At 33.9% G+C, this 12344-nt stretch overlaps 1 protein-coding gene across 1 annotated transcript in view; it reads right to left on the minus strand.

Annotated features, from left to right (window-relative positions):
* Window positions 1–5465: 5465 nt before the first annotated feature.
* LOC111089097 overlaps window positions 5466–12344 on the minus strand; it is an 11166-nt gene continuing 4287 nt past the window's right edge. The window contains exons 4-5 of the mRNA XM_022400903.1: window positions 10288–10430; window positions 5466–7590 (exon numbers count right to left, since the gene is read on the minus strand). Of these exons, the coding sequence (XP_022256611.1) occupies window positions 6155–7590; window positions 10288–10430 (1579 nt within the window). The 3' untranslated portion in view covers window positions 5466–6154. The remainder of the gene's footprint in view (window positions 7591–10287; window positions 10431–12344) is intronic.

The following is a 12344-nucleotide window of genomic DNA, read 5'->3' on the forward strand; positions in this document are numbered from 1 at the left end:
GACCAACTATCCTTCCTCTAACAAAATCTGACAATTCGAGAGAACCTTGAGTTCTAGGCATGTAGCACAAGATAATTAGTGTGCGGGCCATTTTCATTTATATAGTGCTCTGTGAATACAAATTAGTTAGCATAAATCAGTTAAATGACGAAAAATTAAGTGTCTATTTACTTGTGACCACCCAGTGTGTATATATATATACACACACTTTGTGCATGATAGTGTTATGTAAATCAATACCTTCTTTATAAAAAGTTTGCTGTGGTTAAAACGCATTACTTATTGAGCAAATTTTTCGGAAGTATCATCTCGAAGATCATTGCTAACTCTAGATTATACCCCTACTAATTTGAGTAAATGATTATTTTTATACACTAAAACCACAGTTCTATGTAAAAAAGCAAACTGACTATTCGCCCTTGTATATTAAAAAAAAACATTACACAGAGTGCTATTAAATTTATATTATTTCCAATAGTTATTGAAATGTGGTATTTAGAAAATTGCAATACAACACGTAATTTTGTCGACAAACTTTTAATTCTCATGACTTAAGATTCTCCCTTCTCGTTTGACTCATATTTCGAAATTCAAAGAAAAATATATAGTCATAGCATTAGTAGTTATCACAAAAAATGAAATGAACCCTTGGAACCATTACCGGATATAGCCTAATGAATCCTTGGAACCATTACCGGATATAGCCTAATGAATCCTTGGAACCATTACCGGATATAGCCTATGAATCCTTGGAACCATTACCGGATATAGCCTAATCGAACCATTACCGGATATAGCCTAATGAATCCGTGGAACCATTACCGGATATAGCCTAATGAATCCGTGGAACCATTACCGGATATAGCCTAATGAATCCTTGGAACCATTACCGGATATAGCCTATGAATCCTTGGAATCATTACCGGATATAGCCTAATGAATCCTTGGAACCATTACCGGATATAGCCTAATCGAATCTAACTATATTGTTCGTTTTCCCACACCCAATTTGTTTTCATGTCGCGCGTGTTTAATTTTCAAACCTCGCCCACCATCTCAATCTTTGTCCCATTGCTTTGAAATTGAAACAGGACTGCTTCCTTCATTTTCACTCTACTAGTAGTAGTGGCTTGAAACAATAAGTTTTATAAATTTTAAATGTTCTTTAGATTGTACAGGAATAAACAATGCCATTACTTTTGTCTCCGTGCAATTTTTCTGTGGAATTCTGAGTAGTAGTTTTTGTCAAAAGCTTGTCTTTTTATTTCTCGTGTACGTCTGCATGTACTGCTATTTAGTTGCGTTGTTGTTTGGCCGCAAAGTGCAGCGAAACCTCTTCCTCCTTCCTTGACGGTTTCTGTTTTATACAGATAAAATGCTAATGAAAAATTCACGAAAACAGGGCTATAACACTTTGTTAAAACCCTGTTTCTTCTTCCCTTATCAAGGCCATGTCCGAGAATGTTATATAATAAATCACTTTTCACTAGATCAAATTATCTAGTGCATATTTCACGTAAATACCCTATTAATACTTTAATCTAAGTAATGTGGTAAGGCCTGGTAACTTGTTGAGTATGATACTCTGGATACCGAGCTTATGAATAATTTTGAGAATTATTCGTATGAAGTATTTCAAAAAGTAGGGTGATGCTGTATTTAAGTCTGTTATTGTGTTACTATAATAGGGCTATTTCTCCTGTAGCTGTGTTTGTTCGACTAGTTAATTTGTGGTGATTGTGTACTGCTGCTACGTAGTTATATATATGATGTTGTGGCTTGGCTGGATGAAGTTGTTGGTTCATATATCGGTGTAGGTAGTAATGGTGTTTGATTATTTCCTTGTTCCACACCACCTTGTAAAATTCTAAATTGCCCGTACCAATGGGTGGAATTTAGACTAGTTTCCTGTGTAAACACGCGAGTTTTGTTTGTTGATAGCCATTACTTCTCGGTCCAAACTAATAAGTTTGTTTTCCCTACACATAAGACTACATATTCGTTCGCACTGTAACTCGCACTAGATATATAACCATAGTAATTGTTTATTTTTCAGTATTATTCACAATGTGTGTTTACTATCCACATGTACCTACTAATATAAAAGTGTAACTGGTTTTGGCGGACTGGAAGGATTTAGGTAGAATTATCCAAGTTTTGACTTTTCTCACCATTGAAGCGTAGTATTAAGTTGTTGTGTGTTAAATACCTGTATAATAAAGATATATATATGTACAGTTGGCTATATAAGTAGTTAAAAACATGTATTTGTCACATCGTGATTTTCAATGAGAAATGGCGAGCTGAAAGATGCCGATCATCACTGTATACCACCCACATGACAAAGTCCGTGGAATATTACAGTATTTCATTGATAGTGCCGTTTTCTGTTGGGTTTCTCCTTCGTTGTGGGGACATTGAGAGTAACCCTAGTCCAGGTCTTTATACAGTTGATCCTGATTTTGAAAGCAATATGCATAAAAACAGTGAGCGAACATGTAGCAGCGTAAATGTATCTGCCAATTTTACAACAGATATTAGCTTTAACATGTTCAGCTAGCAGAGAGAAATATACTGGTTTTAATTCTGGAAGTACAATATGTGAATTTCCAGGCTGTAATACGTCAACTGGACATCCAGTTGTTACTGCACAGGATGATCCAGTTGCCACAGCTTAGTATAGAATACCTATCTTTGCCAGATTGTTGCAACCAAACAAACACCAACACATGAGCATACTTTAACCTGATCAAACATCTTCCAAGTGGGCTAATCGTAGTAAAATGGTGACCAGTAGTAGGAGGCAAAAGTATAAATCAAACCCAGAGACAAAAAGGCTTAGATCACTTCAGTACCATTTCTCTCAGCCTCATTTAAAAAGTATTAGATATAAATAATATATAAGTTCAATATTAAATCTTGTACGAGCGAGCAGAGTTGGTAACAAGTCATTTTGTCCAATTCACAAATCAAGTCATAATAATAAAATGTTTGGGGACTTGCCAAATGTTCTATAAGCAAGAAAGTGCACTGTGCTTTCTTGTTAGTTGGTTATGGAAGCCAAAATAATGTACCTCAGTTTGTTTCTACACAGGCTTAGCAATAGTTTGTTTGGACGGAATCTTTTCTAATATACGTAAATTGAAATGAGCTGGATATCATTTGAATCTGATGTCGTGCCAAGACAAACTGATAGTACACTACTAGTGCTTCATACGCAACACTCCATGGTGATGGAAATCCAATTGAGTCACACAGGTTGGTAAAGAACGTATGAACTGTCTTGTATTTTGGACCAGCTTCATTATAAGGTCTCCAAGCAGTGTTCCTGTGCTTAATATCTGCATCAAAGGGTATCACGTCACTGATTAGAAGAAGGCAATCAGAATATATAATTTATCTGTACAAACTGTTACACTTTAGAAATACCAGCCGAGACAACATTTTGTCACTAAGCTTAGCTCTATGATGGCTCATACTGATGCCTCCATGGCTGAACACTCGTTCCATGGGAGAACTAGAAGCGGGAACAGCTAGCACTCTCGTGACCACAGGAAACAGCCTGGAGAGGTGTTGTTTCTGTTCACCAACCAGAAGTGAAGAGGATGCACAAACCTCAGACATCTGTATCTTCCTAACTCAGCAGATACTTCGAGATGTGCTAATGAATGAAGTCCTAATGCACCTCTTCACTTCTGGTTGGTAAACAGAAACAACACCTCTCATCTGGTAGAGTTAGAATGATGTTTGATGCAAATTGAAATGGATGCACAAACCTCAGACATCTGTATCTTCCTAACTCAGCAGATACTTCGAGATGTGCTAATGAATGAAGTCCATTTCAATGTGCATCAAACATCATTCTAACTCTACCAGATACACATTAGAGGTGATGAAAATTGCCTTTTTCAAGCTATGTATTATATATTAACTGGCTCCAAAGAGCAGCATTTTGAAGTTAGAAGTGGTTTTCTGTTAATACTAACATACATATATAACCATACAAAAAACAGCCATACTACAAGTAACTCATTCTTGTTAATAAAAGTGAAAAACATGATAAAATAATTATAAATCAACTATAGAGTTTACTTTTTTAAGCAAGCAATTTTAAACTATGTATTCAATAATAATGATATCCATTCGTTTGGTCGCTGTTTGCATAACAACAACTTTTTTTTTTTTAGCCAGACCTTTTTTTTTTACAGTAAAGCTGTTTTTGGTTTATATTATATAATACATGTTGGAAGAGTAAATGAAACAAGGTTTACTGTACTAGGCATTGTTTAAACGGCTGCATTTCGCAATAGTCACCTTTATTTTCCCTTCTCAATGTAGTTAAAGCAAGTATTAATTAAACAAAAGTTCCGTTCGTGTTAGTCGATCAAAGATTTAACACATTGATATGTCCGTATCTAATAACTTTTTTAAACACAGTATAATGTGTAAGTTACTCAGCAACCAACATTCTGTTTGAACAAAATAGAATAATGAATCTATTAAATTACCTTAACTTTTTATTAAAGCAGTCTTATGCTAAGTAACGTCGGTGATGTTTGTAGCCTGAATTAGTAAGCAACATATTGAGTTAAACTACACCATAATTAAGACATACTAAGCAAACCCAAACAACGGGCATCACTATAGCTAGTTATGTCACCAACAGCCACTAGGCCACATCCTCACATTTTTGAGAGGTGTACAAGCAGAACACATGCATACAGCTGCACCAATGTAAATAGTAATAGCTGTCATGTCGTGTACGAGTTCTAACTGGTATGTACCTGAAGTTGAACAGTGTTTGAGATATTGCAAAGCTACAGCCAATTCCTTATTTGTCAGTAAAAAAAAAAAGAAAAGAAAAGAGTAGCCCAAGAGTTAGAGGTGGGTGCTGCCACCTAGTTGCTTTCCCTTGAACTAATCACGACAAATAATGAGAAATCATAGACAATATTTGGATTACTTAAATAGTTGAAATAATTAAAAACACTAATAATTGGAAACACTAACTTCGATTATTTTCAAGTCTTGATACTAATTGATTAAACAGAATAATCTTGAATTAATTGAAAATAATAAAATGAAATATCATAATGGCATTATGTTTCTTAGATAGGCCTCTCATTCTTAATTAATGATCATAGGCTCTAGCAACATCATTAATTTTTTTATACAGATCTTTGTTTTTTAAGTGTAAAAAACTGATTTTATAGCAAGATTGCACACACGTCAAGATTAACAGGGGAAAAAAACGTTAGGATTTACATGTTTAACTTGATATACAATGCAAATGAGATGCAAATTAGTCATATTTCATGTGCTATTTGAATATGCAGTAGGTATACAAGTTATCATTTGTTACCATGGTCACTGTCACATGACTTCAAAATCAGAATTCTTTTGTCTAATATTGAAAAAATCCTCATGTACCAAAAGCAACACAAAAAGATAAATTGATTTTCAAATTCTACTTCCAATAAATTTTTATTCTTACATAAATTAAGTTTAAAATTAAAGATGCAATTATTACTTTGGGTCTGATGATCTAAGTGGTTCCCAAATATGGCATGAAAAGGTTCACAAGAAATATACATAAATATTGCTACACACAACTTTACTGATAAGTAATAGTTATCTCAGATAAACTTTACATTACTGTCTACTTGAATATTTGTTTGAATCTGTGGCACACTACAATTTTTAGTATTTAATGATAGAGGCCTGTATATGTATGCATGCAGAAGAATGTTGTCTAAAGTTTGGGAACCACTAATCTAAAAAATCCCAACTAAAGCAAACAGAGGTTTACATATTTTAGATTATCTGTTACACGCACACATGTGCATACATCCTTTCAAACAGCTTTGGTGAGGATTATCTTACTTTTATTTCTAACAGATTCCAATACAGGAGATGCCCACTCCAATGTAAGGTATAACAGTAAATATGATAGTAGTCTCAAATAATTCTTGAATTTCATCCCAAATTTTATAAAATTATAAAATATTATTATTCTGGGTATGGTATGACACAGCAGGTAAAAATCATTGCAAAAAATTAATAATTAGCTTTTAAAATATGGGAAGCCAAAACGTGAAATAAGATTATATATACATATACACACACGTAGTAATGTTGTTTTTTTTATAGTCCCTCAGAAATGTGTTTCAAAATACTGTTCATTACTTGAAGATGATTGATCATCATCATCACTACGACCTTCACTATAACTATACTCATTATTTGAAATATCCGATTCTAAACTCGATGAACTATCAGCATCACTGCAGCTACAGGACACATCACCAAAATTTCCATCTGAAAGCACCAAGAAAAATTTCAAACGAAATAACTCAAGTTCTAATAAATTTATGAAAGGTTGAGGCAAATTTAAATTTTCCAATAATTTTTCTAAGTCTAGCATATTCAATTGTAAGAGTCTAGAAATGAAATTACAACTGTCCTCATAACAATCCCTCTTACAGTTTTGATAAGGAAATCTTCCTTCGGTGTTAAAGAGAGCCTCAATAACCATTTCAGCTTCTTTTCCAAATTTTCTTTTATTGGTATCTACATTAATTCTTTGCAAAGTTTCATGCTGATCGTTACAACATGAGTCTGATTTGGACAACAGCTGGACTCTTTCACTTCCTGATTCTTTATGTATCAAAATTCCTTCAGAAAATGCTACATTTACAGGATATAGAGACTCCTCTTTACAAGTTTTATTAACTTTTATTTCATTATTCCTCAAACCTTCTTCAACTTGATCGTTAGAAAATAATCCTGTACAAGTTCCTGCATCTTCTGGTAAAAAGTAATCTAGATAGAATTCTTTTCTTACCTCCTCATTTTGGCAACTTAGTATTTCTTTCACAGAGAGACTAGATGAATCATCTACACGCTTTTTACTACTTGAAGCATGGTTATAGAGTGTTGGAATACTTTTCTGCTTTATCCTGCTACCAGGCTCATGTTCTATTTCACCAGTTGACAGACTATTTTCATGCAAATGTAGATTGCCTGAAGGTATAGAAATCTTACCAGCACTTTCTGTTTCACTGGTTGGCAAGCTATTTTCATGGCATTGTAGGATATCTGAAAGTATGTCAATGTTACCACTATATTCTGATTTACCAACTGCCAAACTACTTTTGTAGCATGGGAGGATCTCTGAAGCTATAGCAGAGTTGGCAACATCTGGAACTACTGGACAACAGACAGAATCTGAAACTGAGACAGGGCTATTAACAGCACCTGAACATGAAGAGTCATTTGAAACATCTAAAACTACAGAGCAATTAACAGTGCTTGAAATTGGAATGCTATTATTGGAAACTGGAAACACTTGAGTTTTCCTAGCACCAGGAAAAGCACAACCATTTAAGAGATGGGTTAAACAGATGTAAAAAATTTTTCTTATACAAGTTTGTTGAAGTGTTAAACTCAGCTGACCAAACAAACTGGTCATTACCACTCCTCTACCTTTCAGCTTCTCCAACAGTGAATGGTGCACACACAAAGTTCTGCTATTCTGGACAAAACTACTTACACTCTCTTCAATCTCTGCTCTTCTTGACTGGAAAAACCCTGATGATAAATAACACTACATTATATACACATATTACACATTAAAGCAATTTTACAAAAAATACACAAACGAGAAAAGCTTTTCAATCTTTAATCTAAAAATATATTTAAATAGTACTGATACTGTGCGATAAAGTTTGTTTCCTGAAGTTCAAGCACAGCCAATTTGGAAGTGACAGAAGGCAGCTAGAAAACACCACCAACTCATGGGCTAATATTGGAATTTGATTGTCACCCTTACAATGCACTCATGGGCCCCAAAGTGTAGAGTGCAAAGAATGAAATCACAGATCTACAGTTTGGTACACTAACTGCTTGTCTGTGTTTGTGTAAATTGAATGTGTGATAATGAACCTATAACAATCAAATCATACATATTTTTCGATATAGTTACACTTTAAAATATTCTTTGTACATCCTATCAAACACGGTGATAATGAGTCAAACACAATTTAACTATACTACCACCAGATCCATTTCTGTGTAAGTACAAAAAAACGAGGTTTGGCAGCCACATCCTATAAAGCCTGGAGTGTTAGTATAGTAGTTCTAGACCAGCCATCAGCAGTTCTGTTTGTAGCTTTATACTCTACTTTTGTGGATATCAAAATTGATTTAGGTGCAGTTTAATCTACTGCCATTCCTATTGATCAAAGGGAAAGAAGCCTGTCAGCAACAACCTATTGTCCACGTTAATAATAGACTGACTACAACTCTTATAGTGCAGGAAACAAAAACGGATTCAAAGGTCTGTATAAACACAACAGGCTTTTGATCATAATACCCCCACCCCCCAAAAAAGCAAGACAGACTGAATATGTAACAATTTAAACTAAGTTTATTTCATATACAACAGCTAAAATATGACTTTTAGTTAAGTACCAGGTTTTTTTACTAGTTGGAAAAGAAAATATTTTTTTTTAGTAACATCTACATCAATAATACGCTTGCATCTGTCTGTCCAGAACTTTTCTCACAATTTTTTTCAATCAAATGCTACAAATCTCACATTGTTAGAAAAGCCTTTGTCCAGGGAGTCCAGACTGCATATTGACTTTTCAATTCAGAACCACCTTACCTGTTTGTTTTTTGCTTAGTCAAACTTTTCAATGCAACGAGTATGGTACATGGTGGCACAATGCTGTTGTCGTCATGTGATGACTGGCTTCAATCTCAACTTTAGTTTTTTTTTTATTTGCAACGTATTTCACATAAACGAAACTTAGCCTACATGTAATTTCCTAAAAAAAATTAAAATTACACTAAATACAATTTCTATGGGCTTTCTTGACTTGTTTAGGGCTAAAATGTGCATGCATAGTTAATTCAAAACCATGTGCTCATGACTTTGTGAACACGCATTCAGACATTTTTACATATTCGGTTGTCTTCATTACAACTTTACATTTACTTGACTCTGCAATAATTTAGCTTCAATCATTTCATAGACTGCTATAAACACCTTATAGCTACTTTCCCTTTACCACAGGTTTTATTCTTCATTTTTGTGAGTTTCTTTATTTCAACTTGTAAAACTGTGTCATATACTGAAAGCTCATAACTGTTTTATACTCTGTACACTATTATAAATAGCATTACTATACTTTATGTGTAGTTGTATTGAATAAAGTTACGTCTACATGAGTTTATTTGTCCGAGCACATAAAAAGTTTCTGAACAGACCAGGATTTACCAATCTAACACATAATATCTACAAGAAAGCATAGCTTAGATAGCATGTATGAAAATGATAGAATAAGGAAAATTCAAGCAAAGGGCATGAAAACTATTGCAAATGTTTCGCGGGTCATGGCTAGCGAATACGTTTGTTTTGAATTTTGTGCAAAGCTACACGAGGGCTATCTGCGCTAGCCGTCCCTAATTTAGCAGTGCAAGACTAGAGGGAAGGCAGCTAGTCATCACCACCCACTGCCGCCAACTCGTGGGCTACTCTTTTACCAACGAATAGTGGGATTGACCGTCACATTATAATGCCCCCATGGCTGAAAGGGCGAGCATGTTTGGCATTACGGGGATTCGAACCCGTGACCCGCAGATTGCGAGTTGAACGCCCTAACCACCTGGCCATGCCAGGCTAGTGAATGAGTATATTCAATTTTTTGAGGTAAACTCACAAATAGTTAACTAATCCTTTTCCTTAGCATTGAGTTGCATCTTGTTTCACACTAAGCAGTCAACTTGTAAGCAAACTGTGCATTCTAGAAAGTTTCCCATGTAATTCTTACCAAGTAAGTATACATCTCAGATATCCTAATTTAAAATAAATATTTATAAAAGATAATAAAAAATAAACTGATACATATAAGTGGAAACAATTTCTAGTTTATTTTATGTGACATTTTGAGCAGATGCCTTCACCAGGCAGTAGAGACTATCTTACAAGGGAATTAGGCTCAGAAAATCCATTGTAACATAATCTTTACTGCCTGAAGAAGGGCATTTGCTTTAAACGTCACATGACTACAAAAGGTTTTCATTTAGACGTGTCAATTAATTGTTTATTACCATTGATCCAAGTTTTTCTTCTCATGTCTTGAGGAACAACACTCATTCAATAATTTATAAAAGCAACATGAAGCTTTAAAAAACAAAGATTATAAACAGAAGTTTGTTCTTTTAGTGTTGTCATAACTCCGTAAATAACATTTTTACAAAAAATCATACAGTTGGGCTCACCTTTATCTATTAGCAGTGCTGTTTCTTTCAGCCTGTGTTTCAACACACTAAAATATGGATCAATTTGACTACTAACACCACCATCTTCTTCACATTTTTGTAACTTCTGTGATCTTATCACTGCTGCCAATAAGCTTGGAATGCTAGAAAAGACATTTGTTCTGTTCTTGTGATTCAGAATTCTAATATAAGCCAAAAATATCTCAGTATTTTTAAGATATATTAACACGTGAAAACAATAAACAATATAACAGAGAGAAAACAAAAAAGCAACCTCTAATTTACCACACATCACTGTTTAATAAAAAATTGTTAAACAATTGCTTACTAAGCAGGTATTACACTTTTACTTCACAGTGAAAAAAAATTCTACAAAAAAAAACATTTGTTACTGAGTAGCTCCTAATATCGAGTTATTAATTTTAGACCAAGAATGCCATTAAATAAAGGGTTTCCAGTAGTTGTAGTAATGACAGTGGTATTTGTGACACAAAATTCAGAACTCATGGTTCAAATGAAGTAATTCCACAAAAAGTTTACTTTCAATCTAAACTAAGTTAAATTACTACTTTGTGAAAAAAAGCAAAAATATTGTAATGCCTGAACAGCAAAATATTGTAACGCCAGAACACGACTGTGTCTAGACAAGAATTGAAGGTTAAGCTGAATAGTATAGAGGGAGTAACTTGCATCAGGAGTGTGCGTGTCGAGCTCGTTTTGGCAGAGGGATTGCCACGTTCTTAGTCGCATGCGAAGATGCAGTAAAACCATAATGAATGTGGGGTAGGTGGGAGTTTCAAGGCTAGTGGAAAGTGAAAAAATTTCCACATATAGAGGGCAACACTGAACGAGAGAAGCTATTATGTGAGAAGAAGTAATAATACAGTATATTTCATGAAATTAACAGATTGCAATCATATATACAAAGAAAACAAAAGACTATATCATCCAACATCAATGAACAATGCGTATGGTTATGCTTGAAGTATTGACCATTAAAACGTATTAAATGTTATGCTAGTTTCATTCCAATTATAAGAAACATTATTTTGGAATCTGGAAGTAAATTTTGACATTAACATTTAAACATGAATATGTTCAACTGATCCTAAGCTTGGATCACCATTTCCTTTCTCATAAGCATATTTTTTTTTACAATCTGTAAAAGAAACAAGTGATACAGTACAAGCGTATTTAAATTTCAATGCATTATTCACATAAAATTTATTTAGGGAATGAAGATAAACTCGTTACAAACTCTGTTGATTTCACAGTTCAAATCTAACATCCTGGAGTTCCCCCATTATTATATCACCAGTGTGTCTATGGACCTTGGTTCATAGAAAAAATGAAAAAAGGAAGATGTTATTTCAATATTAGAACCATAATTACATAATGTAGTGGTAAGAATGGCTGTAAGGGTCAGGAGGCCATGAAACAAACTTATATATAAAGCTACGTACCATGGCATTGTTTGAAAAAATAACCATTTTCATACTTCATTTTTCAAAGTTATATGTGACTAAACTCTTCCATAAAAGTGCTTTGTTTACTTTAGCTTGTAGCAATGTAAGACTATGACAAAGCTGTAGACAGATACCTGTTTACAAATTTTGGAATTGTTCAATTTTTACAGTAAATAAATATATATATATATATCTAGTAATTTTGTGAGCAGAAACACTCTTTCATGTACACTGTGCTTATAGCATTCATATTTAATATGGTGGGTTAAAAATGGGTCCAATTTATTATGAAAGGGACTATACTCATTATTAAACATGTACATGTATGCTTATGATGAAAAGTAATACAGACCATAAGTCAGAGGTTATGGATTGCTTCAAAAGCTTTTGGATATTAGATGCTCTGAAGTGACTTATGTTGATTTTGAACAGAACTTTGGACTAAAAATTAAGAGGGGGGGGGGGGGTAGGGTTAGGAACCTCCAAAAATGAAAATCTTTAGCCAAACTGCATCACTCAAACATTATACTGTATAGCTTTTTCTTCTAATTACAGTGATTTACCCACTTTCACAATTTCCTGATCATGTTG

The sequence above is a fragment of the Limulus polyphemus genome, unplaced genomic scaffold, assembly GCF_000517525.1.
Source record: "Limulus polyphemus unplaced genomic scaffold, Limulus_polyphemus-2.1.2 Scaffold5227, whole genome shotgun sequence".
In the NCBI taxonomy this organism is placed as follows: domain Eukaryota; kingdom Metazoa; phylum Arthropoda; class Merostomata; order Xiphosura; family Limulidae; genus Limulus; species Limulus polyphemus.